This window comes from Ovis aries, chromosome 24, assembly GCF_016772045.2.
Source record: "Ovis aries strain OAR_USU_Benz2616 breed Rambouillet chromosome 24, ARS-UI_Ramb_v3.0, whole genome shotgun sequence".
NCBI lineage: Eukaryota > Metazoa > Chordata > Mammalia > Artiodactyla > Bovidae > Ovis > Ovis aries.
In genome coordinates this window covers 3897196-3919130 of record NC_056077.1, presented here as the reverse complement: position 1 = coordinate 3919130, position 21935 = coordinate 3897196, and the positions used below count along the sequence as shown (strand labels likewise).

Sequence of the window (21935 nt, the reverse complement as noted above, 5' to 3'; positions counted from 1 at the left end):
GAGCCGACCTGCGAGGAACGGCGGTCTCTGAGCCGCGTTAACAGTCCCGGCATCGCGCGCAGCCCGCGGCCAGGGCGCGGCGCGGCCCCGGGCGCAGGGCGGAGGGCGGGGCCTCAGCACACGGCCCGCCCCTGTCCCGCAGCCCTGCCGTCCCGGCGCGCGCACCGTGCGCGTGCCCCGGACCTGGCGGCGGCGTGCGCGGGCCGCGCGTGCGCGCTGCGGCGGGGCGAGGGGCGGCGCGGGCGCGAGTCTGTCAGTGACAGCGGGAGGGGGAGGGGGCCGGAGATGGTGGTGGCGGCGGCGGCGGCGGCGGCTCTTCCGACATGAGGCAGCGGCAGCGCGGGGCTCGGCGGCGGCCGCGGCCGGGGCGGCATCTCTAGCTCAGGAGGCGGCCCCAGGCGGCGGGCGGGCGTCCCGGGTCGGCGTCGCGGGAGCGGGCTCTGCGGCAGCGCCGCGCACGGGCCGCCGGCTGAGGGGCCAGCGCCCGCCGCGCCCTGCGCTCGGCGCCCGGCCGCTCCGGGGAGCGGGGCATCCCCGCCCGCCGCGTCTGCCCCGGAGGCCGGGAGGGGCGGCGCGGCCGGGTCAGGCCCCGCTAGACGGGCCGCGCCGACGGGGGCGGCCGCAGCGCCCCAGGCTCCGCAAACTCGCGCGGGGCGCCGGGCCTCGCCGCCCGCCCGCCCGCCGCCCGCGGGGCCGCCGCGCGCGGGGCGGGGGCGGGGGTCCGGCCGCCGGCCTTGACGCGGCTGAGGCGCCGCTCCGTGCGCAGCATGAGGGGCCGGCGGCCGCAGCCGGGAGAGCTGTGTTTGCGAGAGCGGCCCGCGGCGTGAGAAGGCTCGGCTGGACTTCCCTCAGGAGCGGGCGGCGGAGCAGGCGAGTGCGCGCGGAGGAAACGCGCTGCGGGCGCGGGTGGCGCTGGACGGGCGCGGGGGCGGCCGCCCGCGGACCCCCGGGCGCTCCCGGTCCGGCCGGGTGGCTGCTGTCGGCCTCAAGGGGGGACGGTGGAGCAGCGCTCAGACATTCCCCAGTCGTCGTGAGCAGACGGTGGCTTTCCCAGTAGACCGCCGGGGCCCCCGCTGAGGAAGCCGGTAGGGCTGGTGGCCTTCAGGTGCGCGTTCCTGCAGGAATAGACCCCGGGCTGACTCTGGCTGTCTCGCCGACAGGTCCCGGTGACCCGGGCCGGCAGGGTTCCGAGCTCGGCAACATGGCTTCCCCGCCCCACCAGCAGCTGCTGCAGCACCACAGCACCGAGGTGAGCTGTGACTCCAGCGGAGACAGCAACAGCGTGCGGGTCAGGATCAACCCCAAGCAGCCGTCCTCCAACAGCCAGCCAAAGCACTGCAAGTACAGCATCTCCTCCAGCTGCAGCAGCTCCGGGGACTCCGGAGGGGTCCCCCGGAGAATGGGCGCGGGAGGCCGCCTGCGCAGGAGGAAGAAGCTGCCCCAGCTGTTCGAACGGGCCTCCAGCCGGTGGTGGGACCCCAAGTTCGACTCCGTGAATTTGGAGGAGGCTTGCATGGAACGTTGCTTCCCGCAGACCCAGCGCCGCTTCCGGTATGCGCTCTTCTACATCGGCTTCGCCTGCCTGCTCTGGAGCATCTATTTTGGGGTCCACATGAAATCGAAACTGATTGTCATGGTAGCCCCTGCTCTGTGCTTCCTCGTGGTGTGTGTGGGCTTTTTTCTGTTTACCTTCACCAAGTTGTACGCCCGCCATTACGTGTGGACTTCGCTGGTTCTCACCCTCCTGGTATTCGCCCTGACCCTGGCTGCCCAGTTTCAGGTTTTGACGCCACTCTCAGGACGAGTTGACAACTTCAATCATACTCGGGCTGCCAGGCCCACAGACACTTGCTTATCTCAAGTGGGGAGCTTTTCCATGTGCATCGAAGTGCTCTTTTTGCTCTACACCGTCATGCACTTACCTTTGTACTTGAGCTTGATTTTGGGAGTGGCCTATTCTGTTCTTTTTGAGACCTTTGGCTACCACTTCCAAGGTGAAGCCTGCTTTCCCTCACCTGGACCGGAGGCCCTGCACTGGGAGCTGCTGAGCCGGGCCCTGCTCCACCTCTGCATCCACGCCATCGGGATCCACCTGTTCATCATGTCCCAGGTGAGATCCAGGAGCACCTTCCTCAAGGTGGGCCAGTCTATTATGCACGGAAAGGATCTGGAAGTGGAAAAAGCCCTGAAAGAGAGGATGATTCATTCTGTGATGCCAAGAATCATAGCTGATGACTTGATGAAACAGGGGGATGAGGAGAGCGAGAATTCTGTCAAAAGGCACGCCACCTCCAGCCCTAAGAACAGGAAGAAGAAGTCTTCCATCCAGAAAGCCCCTATCGCTTTTCGCCCGTTTAAGATGCAGCAGATTGAAGAAGTCAGTATTTTATTTGCAGATATCGTGGGCTTCACCAAGATGAGTGCCAATAAGTCTGCCCACGCCTTGGTGGGTCTCCTCAACGATCTGTTCGGCCGCTTTGACCGGTTGTGTGAGGAGACCAAATGTGAGAAAATCAGCACCCTGGGAGACTGCTACTATTGTGTGGCTGGGTGTCCTGAGCCAAGGGCCGACCATGCCTACTGCTGCATCGAGATGGGGTTGGGCATGATAAGAGCCATTGAGCAGTTCTGCCAAGAGAAGAAAGAGATGGTGAACATGCGCGTTGGGGTTCACACGGGGACCGTCCTCTGTGGCATCTTGGGCATGAGGAGGTTTAAATTTGATGTGTGGTCCAATGATGTGAACTTGGCCAATCTCATGGAACAGCTGGGAGTGGCTGGCAAGGTCCACATTTCCGAGGCCACCGCAAAATACCTAGATGACCGGTACGAAATGGAGGATGGGAAAGTTACCGAACGCCTTGGCCAGAGTGTTGTTGCTGACCAGTTGAAAGGTATGTGCATTTCTTTGCCTCATCATCTCCCTCCCCTATCCCATTTGTGTTGGAAAAACAAAACAATCTCTTTTCAGTATCAGTATCTGGAGGCAGATCAGTTGTCTCCCAGGGCCAGTGGGACTTTTCCCCCAGTGAGTCAGATATCACAGGTCTGTTCACTGTAACAGTGTTGACCTAGATGACACCTTTAGAAGGAGGGAGAACTTTGAAAATGTATTGCCCGCCAGCCGGCTGTTAATGTCTCTGAGATGCTGGGGCAGGTCCAATGAGTGTGAGGGGATCCGAGCCCTTCAGTGGGCAGAACTTTGAAGCACGATAAAAAATTGCCTTTGTGCTCCGCTAGGTTGCCCTTAAGCCCCATCAAAACATTTTTCTATGCCTTTCTCCTCTCTAGGCCTCACTTCGCTGGAATAGAGGTCAGCTAAGCCTTGCAGGATCCTTGAGAGTTAGATGAAATTATGTACCCTCAAGTGCACACTGCTTTTTGCCTAGGTCTCTTTTTTAAATGTTTGATTTTCAGTTTTCAATTTTCATATATCTCATTATGGTTTCTAATCATGGTATTTGTCTTACCTTATGGACAGCAGCATTTTAGAATATTGAACTTCTCAAACCACCAGGTGATTTGAAAGTGGGACATATACCCAGAGCCGTCTTTAGACCTCCTCCCCCAGCTCCTCAGATTTTCCCTGTCTTACGTTCCTTACTGCTATTCTTGTTTTTTCACCAAGCTGCTTCTTTTAATTTTATTTTTTTCACTCAGGACAAAAGTCTTTGAGGTCTGGGAAGTGATGACTTATAGGTAACTGGGATCAAAAGTAAGAACTTTAAGTAACATCCTCCCCTCCTTTAAAAAAAAATCCTTCTGTTTTACTAAGGTCTTCAGGATAAGAGGAACATCTATTTTGGAAGTATGTAGAGACAATAACATTGATCTTTAAAAGCCAACATTTGTAAAACTGTATTTGTGTTTTGTGGTACCCCACGTTGTATAATTACATGATGAAAAGCCCCTGGAAAGGGAGTACTCAGAAGGAGAAGTAACATCTTAAATCAGAGACAGGAGAAGTAATGGTGTAAATCTGCGCTCGTAAGTGGTTGAGTTTGAGGGCCTGGATGGATCGTCACACCACCTGTGTGCTCAGTTGATATTTCCTTTGTTCTCCCTATCATTTACTTATTTGTTATCTGGTGAGGGTACTTTATCCTTATCCTGATCTTTCTTTGTTCTGTTAATTTTGTTAACAGTTGAGGAATTTGTGGGTAGAATAGAAGAATATTTTCACCTGATAATTCTCTCTGCCTAGAGAGCTTTGTGTCTGCTTTCTGCTAAATACTTTCTCTTCTTTTGTCCTCCTCAAATTTCTCTCTGCCTCTCCTTTGTGTTAGTTTTGCACAGCATTATTAGCAGTGCTGCAGACCAGGGAAGGGGGCTTCCCAGGTGGCGCTAGTGGTAAAGAACCCTCCTGCCAATGCAGGAGACACAGGAGACACAGGTTCAATCCCTGGGTGGGGAAGATCCCCTGGAGGAGGGCATGGCAACCCACTCCAGTATTCTTGACAGAGGAGCCTGGCGGGCTACAGTCCATAGGGTTGCACAGAGTCAGACACAGAGTCGGACTTAACGCTAGCAGAGAGCTTGCAGTGCTTCATTGATGAGGTCAGAAACTGCAGTCTACAGTTGGCTTGAGGTTCTACTGTGACAAGTGTCTTCATCTGTAGGACGGTGGCCCCTGCTCTGGAGTTTGGAGATGCCAGTGGAGTAGGGTACAGATGCAACCCTTGCTCTGTATCATTGATACAGATATGATATCAAAGGTATCATTTTGATACCTTTAGGATCTGAGTGTCCCCGGCTCCATCCTCAGGGATTGTGGGACAGATTCCAGAGAATGGAGCAGCACTGTGCTATGTTAGATTAAGTGTGACGATGATAGCAATTTTGTAAGTGGTGCTCTAAGCAGTGTATTGCTTGAATTTCAAAAATAAAGACAGATGTAAATCATTTTGTCTGGAAATTGCCAGGTCTTTGACTCTTTGGCAGTACCCATTTTTGTTTATGTGTAATTTTATTTTTAACTTACAGATCAAAGGTCTCAAAGACACTGACACCCCCCAACCCCCACCAAAAAAAAAAAGCTAGAGTGAATTTTTAAAAACCCACATAGTGTAAATTTGGTAAATTAATTTCTTCTTTAAATTTGTGTGCACTGTATATTTATAAGGGAAGATTTTAGCACTGGATGGAGGATGGGGAAAGATAGAAGCCTTAGCCAAACTGGTGATTTTTAAAAATATATTCTCTTCTTTAACAGTTTCCCTGAGACCATGATTTTTGCTTTATTCAGCTCATTTTGAAACCCTCTGGACAGGACCCCAGTAATAGAGGATGTCTACACAACTTCCTGACCTCTTTTTTTTTTTTTTTTAAACTGCACAGTTCACTTCTCCCGACGCTGTACAAATCTACTCAGCTGAGATGTTAGCATAGTTTGTAGAAGACCCTTTCCACAAAAGGAGTTAAGGTTATACACATAAGATTCCTTTTAGCCCATCTTTGGGTTTGTGGCAGGTATTTTTCTCTATGCAATGCTGAATGCTAGCGTTTCTTCTCGTCCCCTTTTCTGATATTGGGTTATACCCAGTCAAGGACTCTGTAGAAATGAAGATCTGTGGAATAAACTGGGGGTTCCAGCGCTAGCCTGGCAGTGTAGGAGGCAGTTTGTCTGAATGGGCTTTGTGGGAAGTGGGCTGTCGTTATTTCTGCACTGTCACTCACCCCTCGAACATCTTTATTGTTCTCTCATGGCACCTGGCCCTTTGGACACACAGGTGGAGTCGTGATGGTTCCTGACCTGGGTGAGCGTGCAGATTGTAAACATTCTTCGAGTCCACAGAGTTGGGAATGCGATAGAGAGGTGCACGCGCCCAGGGTGGGTCTTGAGGTCAAGCAGTGGCTCTCTAGGGGAGAAAAGAACATTCAGTGCAGTGAGGGAAGCGTGGGCAAAGGCTTGTTGTGCTGTGCTTAGTTGCTCAGTTGTGTCCGACTCTTTGTGACCCCATGGACTGCAGCCCGCCAGGCTCCTCTGTCCATAGGGATTCTCCAGGCAAGAATACTGGAGTGGGTTGCCATGCCCTCCTCCAGGGGATCTTCCCAACCCAGGGATCGAACCCAGGTCTATCACAGTGCAGGCAGATTCTTTTACCGTCTGAACTATCAAGGAAGCCTGGGCAAAGGCTTGGGGGTCACATTTCTTGGCAGACTGGGCAGGTTAAGTAGTTCATCAGGACAAGAGCAGCTGTGATTACCTGGGAAGGAGTTTGGGTTCAGTCCTGTAGGTAATGGGGGACCATGATGGGCTTTAGGCAGGAAGCTTAGGTGCTCTGATTTGCAGTTTTAGAAAGTTTACCCTTTCAGTTCTAGGCAGTGTTCTAGTGGGTTGGAGATTAGTGAGCCATTGCAGTAAATCCTTGGTGGCCTGGACCAAGGTAACAAGAATGGCAATGGAGATGAGGCAACCGATGTGAGCAGCAGTCAGATCAACTGAATTGGATCCACAACCACATTTAAACAGAGGATGAGGGCAGGTTCTGGAATTGATGTGGGGATCATTTGGCATCAGGAATGGGTGAGAGGGAGGCCTTTGAAAAATCTGTGGTGTGAATGGAAAATGCAGGATCGAGTTGTAGAATATGAAATAGGCCAGGAAGCCCTGGCTTGTCCATTTATTCATTCAGCATTTTGTTTGGGGCACATTTCTAGGTGCTGTGGATACAGCAGTGAACAAAACACAAAAATTTCTTCTTTGTAAAAGTAGAAGATAGTTTGTTTTGTGTTCAGTTCTAAGGAGAAGACATACAGCGGGAAGGAGACTATGGAGAGTGTGTGTGTTTGTGTGTGTGTGTGAAATTTTAGAGAGAGTGGCCAGTCACTGAGAGAGAAGGTTGAAAGAATTTTCAGCAGAAGACTAGGATTTGAAAATGATCCAGAAAGTGAGGGGCAATTATTATTAAAGATTAGGCAGAAATGGTCTGATTTGAGTGATAGCAAGAAGTGTCCTTCCACTCCACTGGGCCCAAGAGGATACTGGCTGTTGTGTTCTGTCTTGGGCCACAAGCGAAAAAGAGTCCTGTCAGTTGTTACAGTTTTTCCTCTCATAGGCAGAGTCACAAAGGAAGTGAAACTCAGAAAATATCTACAGACATCTTATTTTCCCTCCTTAACTATTGATCTAGGAAGATAAAGGTGCTCAGTCACCCTAAATCGACACCAACAGTTATGTATTTATAGAGGGAATACCAACAATATTGCATTGTTATAAGCTAAATAAAATAAGACCTTCCCTCCAAACCAAGCTTTGGACTTGTGGAGCAGCTCCGGGAAAGATCTGTCGATGTGCGTGGGAGAGATGGCCTCCCACTGGCCACTTCGGTGACTGACTCCTTCACCGTGTGCTGGTGTCACTTGGGAGAGTTCCTGTCTAGACCCTGTCTGGAGTCTCACCTCAATCTGACAGTGGGCAGGGACACACAGCACTTCAGCCTCTGCCAGCGGCTGTCCCAAACTGGGAGTCTGGGCTCCTGGTTCCCTGCTAGCTACAGCTAGGATCCCTGACTATGTACTAGTTCTGGGTGCAGTTTGCTTGTACCCCTGGATTCACTTGATAGCTTGTCCCCAGCCTAACCCATACCCCTTGCCACTCATTGAAGAAGACCCTGATGCAGGGAAAGATTGAGGGCAGGAGGAGAAGGGGGCGACAGAAGATGGGATGGTTGGATGGCTGCACTGACTCAATGGACATGAGATTGAGCAAACTCTAGGAGATAATTAAGGGTAGGGACGTCTGGTGTAGTCCTTGGGGTCACAGAGAGTTGCACACAACTTAGTGACTGAGCAACAACAACTTGCTTCTGTAGAGCTTGCCCATGGCTGACCTCTCAGTGTCCCCTCTTAAGTCCTGTTGAACAGAAACTCCATGCCTGCATCCTTGAGTGGACTCTCATGCACATAGCCAACAGCCTCTGGAGTAGCAAGGAGGCAGAGATAGATGAAGCAGAAAATCTGACTTGACATCTGGGATCGGAGACGGCAAACAGCTGTGGAGTTGGTGCTCAAGCAGCCCTGGTGACAGTTTATTCAGACTCCTTCAGACCAAATTATATGGCTTCCAGAAGGAGCACACAGCTGTTGATCCTGAGGACCAGCTTTTGAGTAAATTAGCCTCTGGCAAAGAAAGTTAAGGATATGGTTTGCTGAATTGCAGGTGGAATGAAGAGAGGAGAGTAATCTTTTCAGGCAGGATAACTAAGAAAGGAAAAAATTGAAAAGAAGCAAATAGAATAGGTTAAGAAATGTCAGGGTTCTCGTCTACTAACCAGCCTTCAAATAATTGTGTTTCTACCTATACCGGTCAGTGTCTCCTGTGGACTTTGCTGTGAAGTAATAATCTCGAAAAGAAGAACACAGTGAATTTTCTATGGTGTATGCACATGGGCCTAAATTTTAATCTCTCTGCTGATTGGTGATTTCAGTATTGGTATTTCTGTTTAGATTTTGATATTGTGAGAATATGGTCATTACGTACAACATAACAAAAATTTACCATATGAGCCGTTTTTAAGCCTGTCAGCTGGATTTTCTTAACTGCATTGTCTGTTGCAGTATGTCGAAGAATGTGTGGAAAATCTGACTCTACAGAGATATATAGTAAGAAAGTGGAGGAGCATGTTAATAGCCATTTAGATAGCTGTGGATATTTTTCTTTGGTACTATGCAAACACCCAAGAAGTGGTAGTTTATTGAGGGTTAGTTACAATAGCTAATCAGTTTTTTGTCTGCTGTCAAAACTCTGTTGGATTTTTGAACGAACTTTTTACCCAAGTGTGACTTTGTGACATCATGCATTGGTCATTTAGAAAATTACAGTTTCTTGAGTTATGCAGATCTTCCAAATGTCAGCATGAAGTCTTTAAATATTAGGACGATGTCAGCTTCACAGTGGCGGATAAAAACGTTCCAAAATTCTGGTTTTCCCTTGAAAGTTTGAGTTTCATCCTTGGCAACAAATACTCCCAGTTGTTTTCATTGAAGGGACAGGCTCATTTCATTCATTTCTTAGGAACAGTCTGCCAGATACTCAAGTGAATGACCAGAGTCTGTCTGTGCATCAAGTATAAACGATGTTCTATCAAAAAAGCAGCCCAAACAGGAGCATAGACGCTTTTGGGGACAACCGGTCACTTTGGTTCTTAGGGCAGAGTTGTAGGTGCATTCCAACCTCATCCTGCAGAACACACTCAACATTTAACACAATTATTTGATTTTACTGCTTCATCAGGGGACATTCTTAAGTGCAAATGACTGTTTTTTCCTTCTGCAAGTGTGTGGTGTGACAGAGCTGGTTAATGACCAGTAGAGTTTGGTGCTACTGCCCAGATTCATGGTCAGGCACCGGCAGTCTCTTTAGGGGTCAGGATGAAGAATGTCGGCTTTGTGTCATCACGTTTGCTTTTGTATCATCAAGGCCAATATCAACATGTGGGTGTGTGCTGAGTTACTCAATCGTGTCTGACTCTTTGCGACCCTATGGAGTGAAGCTCGTCAGGCTCCTCTGTCCATGGAATTCTCCAGGCAAGACTGCTGGAGTGGGTTGCGACGTCCTTCTCCATCCAGAGATCTTCCCTACCCAGGGCTGAACCTGTGTCTCTTGTGTTTCCTGTATTGGCGGGGTGTTCTTTACCGCTAGTACCGTTTGGGAAGCCCAATGTCAACACGGAGAAAGGCAAATCGTGTCTTAGTATGAAAATAGTTTCAGCCTCACAGATGCCCTGCAGAAGTCTTAGGGACCATTGAGGGTTTGCATACTGCTCTGAGAACTGCTTCCCTGAGTGGTAAGAAAGGAAGAGCGAGAGTTTGTACCTACTTCCCGGACACATTCTCATGTAGACGGTAGAGTTCATGTTGGAATTAGGATGGACGTGTGACATTTATTGTGGAAGTAGCAAGTGACTTCAGTTCATGCATTTCCGTTTTCTCAAAAAAAAAAAATCCTTTGTGACTCTGCCAAGTCCCTGCTGCTGGTGTTTAGAGGTCAGGATAAAGAACGTCAGCTTTGTTTTTTGATTTATTTTTGCCGAGCTCCCTCTTTGGTGGAGTAGTGTAGCGGTCGGTGCGTGGGTTTTGGTTTCCCATACATTTGGAATCAGTTTTCAGTTCTGAATCGTGGAACCCAGGGAAGCCAGGAATGACTGCCTCTGTCAGAGGCCTGCTGGAAGACTATGAACGAGTTGATCATTCAAATAAAGCACTTATTAGCATAGCGACGTGACTGCAAAAGGCGTTCAGTAAACAATAACCAGCTCTTCTGCCTGAGGAGTCATGTTCCATATTGCAGTCAGTGGTGTGTTTTTTCCTGCCCTCTATCTAGATGGTGCACCTCTTGTGTAATTGGGTACTGAAACCGAGAACACACCAGGGACTGTGATTGTGACAGTTTCTTGAATGAAAAAGGGCAAGTGTCCAAAATACAAAAACATGGATAACTTGCCCTAGTTAAACTGTAGCTGCCAAGTTTGGCAGCTTCGTTACTGAAAGCTCGAGGGAGTTCAGACAGTATTGTTCTTGGGCTGCTTCTTGTCCCCAGAGCTTAGAGGTACTTAAGGCGACGTGACCCTTGATAGTTGAGAAATTATGGGAAAATCTTCACCTCTGGGACTCTGGAGATATTGGATGAGATTTGTACCAGTTAGTTATTCAGCTCTACTGTGTTCTGCTATAAATTCCTTTATTTATTCAATAAACATTGAGTGACTTAAAAAAAAAAAAAACTATTTGCAATGGCTCGACTAGGTTCTGGAGATAGAGCACGATGCCCTCCTTAACAGCCTACAACCTAGAAGGCTAAATAGATGTGAATCAAAAAATCACCTAAACAAATACATTCTAGACTTGCTGATCTTATTACAAAAAGATCTGGAAGTAGGGAGACTTACCATTTCCTCCTTATAGGTGTGGGAACTGGAGTACTGAGAGGTTAAAGGTTAAGTAACTTGTGGTAGTCATCCAGCTAGAGAAGTTACCAAATTCTGGGGCCAGTATTTATTCCCAAAGGACTGTATTAGAAAACATTGGTACCTGCTTCACAGAATTGTTGTAAGGATTAAAGGAGAAAATAATATTAAATACTTAGAAATGTACTTGGCACATGGTAGTTAGTAGAGATTAGATTCACTAACTAGCATTACTGAAAGTGGAGAATGTTTTCTTAGTAGCAGCAGCAACAGAAAAACAGCTATACCTTTCTTCATTCAGTTCTTTGCTGTTCACACAATGTTTTCAGGCATGTTATTATCTCAACCATTGTGAAATCCTAGGATCTTGGGATCTGTGTATATTTAGAAGTTTATGTTTCATTTGCTTGATTCCTCCCTGTTGTCCACCAGTTTTCAGGCTGACTTGGTTTCTTAACATCCTCTGAAGAGGACTTGTGGCTTTTTAAAAAAGAATTAATGTAAACTCTTGGATTTTAGCTTCTTTGGTGTATTCTTCACTCCATTACAGATATCTTTTTTTTTTTTTTTGATGCTCAAATTGTCCCTTCTTGGCCCCCTGGGAAAACCCTTTTGAGTTAGCCCCTGAGTCCTTTTCATACAAACTGGCAGTGTCTGAGAGCTCTCGTACTTACCTCATAACATTTTTATGGATTAGAGAAATAATAGGCATGAAAATCTCATTATTTCTGTTTGTGTGGTATTTTTGTTGAGCAAGACTGATCTAAGCTTTACCCTCTCCCTTTTTGAAAAGAAAATTAATAGTATATGCCTGTTTATATGGAGAAAGAGCACTTCTGAACAAATGGTTTGTGCTTCTTCAAGCTCCTCAGAAGCTTTAATTTACAGTCTCACAATTGACAATTATAGAGCAACACAGCTTTCTGTCTCCCGTATCTTCTCACTACTGCTTGTTGAAGGACAGGTGCCCTCGAATGTTGATAAATAAGGATCCAGAACAAGAAAATGAAAGGAATCCTAGACCAAAATGTAGGTCACCTGTTTGCAGACTGAAGCGCATACCCCCTACCTCTCAAGCTGCTTCTCCCAGGACAGCTGTGGAAAGTTCTGGGCAGCCCCACTCCAGGAATTCCCTTCCCGGGCCCCTTGTGAATGGCGACTCCTGGAGGGATGCCCCTCCACTCCCCTTTCCGTGCTGTATAGTAATGTTCATCTGACTTCTGATCTGTATCCACCGCGCTCGAATGTACCTCGAGAGCAGGAATTTTTGCATATTTTACTTACTGCTGTATTCCTGGTTCCAGAAACATAACTGGTGTACAGCAGAGGCTCAATATTTGTGACATGAACAAATGAATGAATGAAGATGGGTGGTGGTGTTCAGTCACTGAGTTGCATCCGACTCTTTGCGACCCCATGGACTGTAGCACACCAGGCTTCCCTGTCCTTCACAATCTGAGTTTGCTCAGACTCATATCCATTGAGTCGGTGATGCCATCCAACTGTCTCATCCTCTGTCACCTACTTCTCCTCCTGCGCTCAATCTTTCCCAGCATCAGACATGTGTAGAAAACCACGCCGCAGACATCAGCATGGAAGATAGAGAGAAGGCAGCAACTGGCCTTTCAGAAATAGCTGTGTGGTTAATTGAGTCGAGGCTGAGAGCAGGGTCTCTAAAGGCCCTAGACAACGAGATGGGAGAGTGCCTGGGAGTGTGGACGGGCCGCAGGTGGGGAGTGGGGGCAGTCCTGGGCTCCTGGGTCTGTGGGGAAGGCTGCCAAGCAGGAGCACAGAGGATTGAAAACCCAAGTGTTTATTTAAGGCCCAGGAAATGTGGGGTTGAATGGCTTAGTTTAGGCAATAATTTTTAAGCTTTTTAAGACAGAGATTTCAATAAGTATATTTATCTTTAATAATACTGTAGCTCCTTAAAATTCTTATTCGATTATCATTTATGCACATGGAAAGCCAGCATATCCTTTTATGGGCAAAGCTCCAGCATAATCTTTGTACATAATTTCCAGGATTTTTATGTAATGTTATTAAATTCTATTCATTTTTTTTTTCCTTCCAAGGAAAAATGTGCTACTGAAAGCAGCTTTTGGATCATTTATATTTGTGTTTGAATCGTGTGGGAAATATCAACTTTGGTTTTTTACCACGTAGTTTGTAGAGAGGAAGAAAACCCACATGCAGGTGATTTTATTTTCTTGTTTATGGATATCAGCATACAATGTCCTATTAAGGCTTTGACATTTTAAGTGGAGGAGACTACTGCATGTGAATTTAGTTAGTTTTGCCCTATCAAGAGTTAACATCACAAGTGTGGATCACACTGCATTCTGTAACTTCATAAATATGTTCTCTTCTCCATGAGAAATGCCTCTTGTGGTCATTAATATTTGTTTTGTGAATGAGCTGTCTAAAACCAGGAGAGGGGAGTATTTCTGAAGGAAAAGTATGTTTATAGAATTATCTTGTTATTTGAAAAAACAAATTTGTTTAGTAGATTAGCTTTTCATCTTAAAATGTTTTCTCCACTAACTAGATAAGCACTTTTGGGAAAATAATCTCTCTGGTTCTTAGTTTCCTCCTGTTTGTAAAGCATAAAGTGTGAACTAGATGTGCTTTAAATTCCACACCATTCTTTAAGAACAGCTGAGCTCTGTGATTGGAACACTGTACACATTCTTCATATGAGGAACTGGTTTCTTCTTTATCCACTTGTTTAAACTATGAACCCTCATTTAGATAAATTTAGCATATGGAAACTCAGATTTACCTAACCACTAAATTGCAGGGCATGGTGAAATGCTTAATGTTCTAAAGGATTCTTTACTTCCTTCAAATATAAGTAAATAAAGATTGAGTTATAGAAGTGTAATTTACACTTTTTTTAAAAAAAATCACAATTGTTGTATAAAGCAGGGTATCATTAGAGGAACCCAATTTGATTTTGAAAGTTTGAGACATTCTTTGGAAATGGCTTGGAGAAAATGTGAAGTGATTAAATAATACTTAAAAAATGTGCTTCAGTTCCTGTTTGAACATTATTTGGGAGAGAGATTGAAAGGTTACTTGCCAGTAAAATGAATTTCACTTGTGTTGGCAAGTTTCTCCCTAATAGAACAGAGCAAACACTGGGTTAATAATGTGCTTACCGATTATTCCATTAATAAAAGACTCACTTGCTCCCGAAGTGGGTTCCTAGATCAGCTGACTGTATTTTTAGGGTGCCAAGGTCCTATATATTTTATAGTTAGTGTGACTTCAGTAGGCCCCAAATTAATACGCCCAGGAAGAGTCTACCTTAGGCCTGTTAATTAGAAATTACAGGTCACAGTGATAAAAGGAAACCCTTAGATTTCATTATAAAGGATTTATAAAAGATTTGAATGGTTTTCTTATCCTCTCTTCTTACAAAATAGCAAAGCCTTGCAAAGCAGCTCATGGAAAGTAATATGACATTTTCTGTGAACTGCATGGTTGGTGAAACGAAGTAAAAAGGAGAAACAGTCTACTACTCTGCCCTGAAAGTTAGCGTTGACACTGAGTACATGTGTCATCCGACCTGAGAGAGAATTTCACCTCAACAAAGGCCCAACTTGTGAAACTGTAGCTTCCCTTAGAGAAGCTGTTATTCACAGCCTGCTGGAGTCATATGTTTTCTACTGACTAAAGTGCCTGACTAAAGTGCCTGACTCAGTGTGTCAGTCATTGCAGGAGGTTAAAAACTTGTGGAACTACCATGCAAGTAAAACATCTCAGAGGACTTTTCTGGTCTCTCACACACATTTCAGAGTGACTTTCTCAGCTGAAATAACTTAATTAACCCTGTGTTCTTTCTGGCTCCTGAAAGAAATGGTGATTTATGAACACTCTTGGAGCCCACGATCCTAAGATAACAACTTTGTCCCTCTGCCATTTGAAGTTCAAATGGAAATATTTGCTTTCATAGCTCTAGTCATGATGTTGCTTTATTTAGTAGCTATTAAATTTCCAGTTCCATATACTGCCCTGGAGGCGTTCCAGTTTTCACTAAGGTTTCTGTTTCTTTCAACAACATTGCTTATGGTGTGTGGAACTTTCCTGAACAAGGAATATTAGGATGGATGATTTTGAGCTTTTCTTTTTTTTAAATAACAGCTTTTTTGGATGTATAATTCATATACTGTGCCATACTACTCACTCGTTTAAAATACGCAATTCAGTGATTTTTTTTTAGTATATTCGCAGATATGTGCAACCATCACCATAATCAGTCTTAGAACTTAAAAAAAAAAATTTTTTTTTGACAGTGCCTTGCAGCATGAGGACTCTTAGTTTACCAACCAGGGATTAAACCCATGCTCCCTGCAATGGAAGCATGGATTATTTAAAAAAATTTTTATTTATTTATTTTTATTTTTGCCATCCTGGGTTATTGTTCCTGCTTGGGCTTTTCTCTGGTTGCAGTACACGGGCTTCTCATCGTGGTGGCTTCTCTGTTGTCGAGCACGGGCTCTAGGGCTCATGGGCTGCAGTAGCTGCAGTACGTGGGCTCTAGATTACAGGCCCAATAATTGTGGCACATGGGCTTAGCTGCTCCGCGGCATGTAGGATCAGGGATCACATCTGTGTCTCCTGCTATTCCTTAGCACTGAGCCACCAGAGAAGCCCCAGAAGCATGGATTGTTAACCACTGGACCACCTGGGAAGTCCCTGGAACATTTTTATCACTCCCATATGAACCTCTGCACACATTAGCACTCAATCCCTATTTCCCCCCTAAACCTCCCAGCCCCTGGCAACCACTAGTCTACTTTCCATCTCTGTGGATTTGCCTGTTCTGGACATTTCATACACGCAGAATTATGCGGTATGCAGCCTTTTGTGTCTGACTTCTGTCACTGAGCAGATTGTTCAGGGCTCACCTGTGTTGTGCCTGTGTCTTTACCTTGTCCCCTTATTTGGTCATATAATAGTCCATTGTATGGATAGACCAGATTTTGTTTTTCCATTCATCAGTTGATGGAAAAGTGATTCCTTTTTTGAAATCAACAAACTGAATACAAATAGAAATGATAAAAGTCTCTTTTTTAATTTAATAATATAACTCGACTAAAATTTAGCTATTTCATTTTCACTACTGTTTAAAGTTTTCCTGAAAGATAATTAAATGAGATTTATTGCTGAATTATAATTTAATGTAAATGCTTCACATAATCAGCTTTTTTTTTTTTTTTTAAAACAGCTCTCCTCTTTTCTAAGCTTGATTTAAGTGAAAGTGAAGTTGCTCAGTCGTGTCTGACTCTTTGCGACCCCATGGACAGTAGCCAACCAGGCTCCTCTGTCCATGGGATTTTCCAGGCAAGAATACTGGAGTGGGTTGCCATTTCCTTCTCCAGTAGCTTGATTTGGATTTACTAAATATTATATTCTCCGATGCTCTTCCTTTCTCCAGCCAGTTACCGAATAGACAGCCTTGGGAGTAGCATGTGGTTGACTTTGAAACCAGCCTCATTTGATATGTTGTTAGATATAAATATCAAATATAGTAAATCTTTTGGAATTTGTCAAGTGAAGAGTTGGAGATTTTCCTCTGTAGTCAGTCAGATGTTTTCCTATTTTAACCAGTTTAAATGTTTGGTTTTATGTTTCTGAAATGTATGAAATACTTTTTTTAATCTTCATTAAAATGAAATATACCAAATAAAATTTAATTTTGTTGTTGACTCAGTTATTTTTATTGCTTGTTGTTTGGCTTTTATTGATACAGCATTTTGCCTATAAAAATAGGAAATTTGCTTTTTACTTTAGATAAACTAAGATTGCTCTGTTTTTCCATTTCTTATGTTTTTAAATACTTTTTCTGCTTGCTCTCTTGCTATCAGCTAATGTAGCTATCAGTATGCTTTCCTGTGACAGGTTAGCTCCTGGTTTTCACTTTATTCCACTGAAAAAACCCCAAATAACCAAACTCATTAACCCTGCAGATAGATATACTTTGATTAAAAAGACTGAGTTCCATCTTTGTGTGATTTTTTTTTTGGTTGTCAGCTATATTCTGAATAAGTTGCCAGGTACTGAGTTCAGGATGAGTAAGATGTTATGACAGTTATTTTTAGTATATTTTTAAAGGGGAGGAGAAAGGGAAATTTGAATCAAATCTGCGCCTTCATAAATGGAGCATGTTTTCCACAAGACTGAAGTAGGTTTCTTTTGAGTGTGTAGAAATAGAAAATGGGAATTATAGATTAGATTCTATAACTAATAATGAATTCATTAGAATTCACTAACCGTTAATTCTATAACTGGTTGTATTGTAAAGGTAAAACATGAACGTTAAATTTGTAAAGTGTTGATTGCTGTTGAGATTTACCAGAATTTTGAGAAAGTACTTTGCAGACTTTCCCAAGAAACATTCGGTAAGAAGAGCTCCTTGCGTAGAAGCTGTGTGTGTCCGGTGTCCTCGAATCCACTGCCAAGGAAGGAGAGGCCTTGTTTCTTCCTTTTTGGTTTAAGCTGAAGGTGTGCCTGGGTTTGCACACCCCAGATTTAGTTATCTGGCCTTTAGTATAGGTTCATCTATGGTGGTTTGTTTTAGAACGGTCTGTTCTTCCCAAAGGGCCTGGCAAGGGCCCAGGTGCCCAGTGCAGGCCCAAGCAACCCCAGAATTACCTGATCCATGCTCATATCTCACTCCTCAGGTTATGTTCCTGTGTCTGTGACCTCTGGTTCAGTAAGGTTGTTCTCTGAGGTTAAAAACTAAGGTAGACGCCATCTGTAGGAGGATGGGTTGTCATTGTTTTAACTGTCCAGGTAGTCAACATGCTAACATATGCCATCTGAGCACTGGTTTCCTCTTTAGGGAAGTGTGTCATCTGACCTGAGAGGTTCTAGCTTCAATCAGTCCAGTGCCATCGTGCATGTAAGAGTGCCTGGTGTTTGGTAGGTGTTCAGCAGATGTTGGTTTTCACCCTGCTCCCCTCCCCACAACCTGTTTCATCAGCGATGAAACCCACGCAGTTGATGGTAATGTCGGTTACAGGCTTCCCTCATACCTGGGTGGAGCTTACCTTTCGTCTTTGGCACTCGCCTGCCCTTTGCAGATGCGTCTCTCCTGCCGTGAGCTCCGGGCACAGCGAATCAGGACGAGTGGCAGTCAGGGGACTGTAAACCAGAGAACAGGAGGCAGGACACAGTGGGGCCCCATGAATGAGTGGAGCAGGGTGAGGGCATAGTCACTGCGGGTAGTGATTTTGTGTCTGGTGGGTGGAAGGTGCATTTGTCTCTCCAAAGAGACGTTCATTAATATTGTGGCTGATTTAAGAGCGTTGGTGCAGCACTTCAACTTGTTTGTACCCTTTTACAGGTAGAGAAAAAGGTATTTTCCACAGATCAAGTGCTTAGTTCATGCTTCTCCATGGGGCCTCCCGAGCTGCTTGCCCAGAGCCTGGGAGGAGGGGGTCGACATTCCTTAATGATAATTGTTGTAAGACTGTCATGGAAAGTCCTTGAGTGGGTACTTGGGATTTATCTAAACCTGACTGGCTCCCAAGCCTGGTGGTGCTGCCCCTGTTGCTTTTATAAACTGATGCCAGACTTCCTGTACCACAAGAACTTTCTAAGTTCTGCCGCCCATCCCCTTGCTGTAATCCTACCGTTTTCTGATATTCTGTTCACTTAAAAAAATTGGTATGCAATTCAGATCACATAAAATTAAGTCGACAGTTCAGTGGCATTTTGTGTATTCACTGTGTTGTACAACCATCGCCTGCAACTCCAGCACGTGTTCATGGCTCCAGATGAAAACCTCACATTCGTTCAGCAGTTGCTCCCTGTGCCCCCCTCTCCCCAGCACCTGACAGGCATCCAGTCTACTTTTCGTGTCCATGCACTTGCCTCTGCTGGGTACTTCATGTGGATGGACCATCTGTGGCCTCTGTGTCTGGCTTCTTTGACGTAGCATGATAATTTCCAGGTTTATCCGTGTTGTAGCATGTATCAGAACTTCATTCCTTTCTGTGGCTGAATAATACTCCACTGTGTGGATGGACCACATTTGGTTTATCCATTCATCTGCTGATGGACATTTGGGCGATTTCCACCTTTTGACTCCAGTGAATAGTGCTGCTGTGAACCTTCTATTTTTTGAGCACATGTTTTCAGTTCTTTTGGGTATATGCCTAGGAGTGGAATTGCTGGGTCATAGAGGAACTCTATGTTTAGCTTTTGGACAAACCTCTGCAACTTTTTAAAATGAGAAACTTGTAAGAAGGACTGTGTTATGAGTCACATCTGGCAATCAGATGTCTCAGCAAACATCCTCCAGGTTGAGAGCCAAGCTGGAATAGGTAATGATGAATGAGGGGTCCTGATTGAAATCATGACTTTGTTCCCTGTGAGCTGGAGTGGTATTGTGGTATTAGGGAAAGGATAACGTAGATGACACGTGTTTAGAGGTCTTTTCTTTCTGATAAACATATGGGTTTGAACTGTCCCCTCCGAGCTGGCACTGGATTCGGCAACTTTGGAATTGTGTGTTAGATAAACAGTTGGTATCTAGGGCAAGCTTTAAAAAAAAGTGCTATTTAAATATTGACCAAAAAAAAGAAGAAGCCCTAAACAGCTCTAAGAATAAGAACTTCCTTGTTCGAATGAATCCAAATTGTATAAATACGGCATGGTAGAATCAGGCTTCCCCTCTGGTTTCATGGGTCGAGTGAGCCGGGGCCTCCCGTGCTGTGTGGACACTCCTGTTAGCTGTCCTTCCAGCGCAGGGATGCGGACTACTGTGCACAGCCAGCAGTGTTCCCACAGCGCGGCCTTAATATAGAACCTTTTTCCAAAAAAACATTGGCCGCTGAAAGAGCTCAGCTCCCAAACATGGTCATTGGTTCATAGTTCGTGTGTATTTGTTTTTACATAGTTAAAACAAGAAAGAGTATGTGAACTTGTCAGTGTTACCAAGCGTCAGTCCTGTTCAGGGCAGAAGAAGAGACAAGTGAGTTTCTAATCAGAAAATGACTCTTCCTCCTTTGGGGCAGAGGAGGAGGCAAGGGTCACCTCCATAGTGAGGAGGGTAAGGGTGGAGTCCCTTTGCTCAGAAGGTGGGGTGGGCAGATGCTCCAGCACCACCTTGGCCCCCAACTCTGGGAAGTGGTGTCACTACCTCAAGGTGTGTTGATTGCTCCCCCTGAGAAGTTGCCCTTGTGCACAGCTTGGAATGCCCTGTAGGGCAGCTGGATTATGATGCCCACAAGTAGAGAGGTTTTGTACCTCATCTCTGCACAACGGAGGAAGATGAGGTGGATGGTGCTGCTGCAGCCTCTTGGGAGAGCCAGCAGTCCCGGGGGGAGTCCATGGGCTCCAGGGGGATCTGGTTCACCATTTCAGTCATTCAGAACCTTCATTTCCATCAGCATTCTGCGTTGTAGAAGTTTAAGATGACTGATTCATGCTGGTCATGAGAGTGATCGGTAAGCTCGGTGCCAATGTGTTGGTTTACATTGGGGAATATAGTGTATTTTTCTAGGGGTTAGAATATTCTTAACTACTGCCCAGGGCATTTCCTCCATGAACTCCAGATATGCGGGGGCCTGGTTAATAGGAACAAGGTTGCTAAGGAGGGTAGTGTAGAGTGAAGGATCTTACAGCATGCGACACTTGACATAGCCATGGGGGATCACAGTGTGTACCTCTCACCAGGACCTGGAACACTTACGTCCACCAGATCGAATGTCTTCTCCGAACTGTGTAAGGTGCTGCCAGAGCTCTTACCTTGTGCTTTCCTTAAAGAAGAGGAGATGCTGCAAAATAAAACAAAGCTTCCCCATAAAGTAGAATGCTCCCTACTCCATCAGGGAGGCAAACATATGTAGAAAAGCTTACAAGTAAAGTGAAGATAGTTTCAGATTAATAGTGTGTGAACTAATGAAGACCCAACTAAAAGTTAGGCTTCCCTTGTGGCTCAGCTGGTAAAGAATCCGCCTGCAGTACGGGAGACCTGGGTTTGATCCCTGGGTTGGGAAGGCCCCCTGGAGAAGGAAACAGCTGCCCACTCCAGTATTCTGGCCTGGAGAATCCCATGGACTGTATAGTCCATAGGGTCGTAAAAGAGTCAGACTCAACTGAGTGACTTTCACTTCACTTAACTTCAACTAAAAGTAGCTAGAAATAGTGGAATTTTTTTAAAAAATCTCATGGAACAAGAAGTGTGACAGTTCCAGGGTTGCTTAAGTCAGAGGTTTGATGATATTTTCAAGGGCCCAGGTGCTGTCTGTCTTTGTGCTTTGCTGTCCTTGCTGTGTGGGAGATGTCTTCCCTCATGGCACAAGGTGGTTGCAGACATTCCAGGTGACTCGTGACATCCGTCAAAGAAGAGGGCCTTTCCCTCACATGCATGTCTTGTTTTATTAGTAATGAAACTTTTCCTTGGTGTCCCCAAGCAGACCTCCCTCAGGTCTCTTTGGATAGAGCAGAACCATGTCCATGATCTTACCAGTCACCAGAAGGGAAGTGAGACCCTATTGGCCTGGACTTAACTTGCTTCATCAGCTGGGGCCAGGGGTGTCTTTCCAGAAAAAGTGGGAGATCCCCCAAAGAGTATCAGGCGTCTGTTGTTGAGAACAGTTGGAGGCGGTGCCTGAAGAAAGAAAATGGTCCCTAGGGATGTACAGCGTTAAGGCTGTGGTTTCAGTGAAAATACAGTATTTTTAAGATGAAAATTTAGGTGCTTGTTCTTAGGAGAAACTTATGAAACTGGATCATGCAACCAACTCAGACTTTGTGTGTCTTCTCTTCATTTCCCCCAAATGGATCCAGTCCCTAGACCTGGCACAGCAGTTCTTTCTGCTTTGAGCCCACACCCTCACCGGTTGAGTTTTTTCAAAGGGCAGGCCCCCTGGAAGGACGCCCCCCTCCGCCACTCTCCTGGCCCCTGACATCAGCTCTGACCCGCTGGCCCCTGCAGACATAGCCACCCTCCTCCCTCTCTGGATGGAGGCTCACTGCAGGTGCTCTGCCATTGACCCCATGGGTGTAAAT

General features: G+C 45.8%; 1 protein-coding gene across 1 annotated transcript in view; it reads left to right on the top strand.

Moving 5' to 3' along the window:
- The first annotated feature begins 764 nt into the window (after window positions 1-764).
- Window positions 765-21935, top strand: part of ADCY9 (adenylate cyclase 9) — a 111088-nt gene continuing 89917 nt past the window's right edge. Inside the window, exons 1-2 of the mRNA XM_027961718.3 lie at window positions 765-870; window positions 1161-2894. Coding sequence (XP_027817519.1) covers window positions 1202-2894 — 1693 coding nt within the window. The 5' untranslated portion in view covers window positions 765-870; window positions 1161-1201. The remainder of the gene's footprint in view (window positions 871-1160; window positions 2895-21935) is intronic.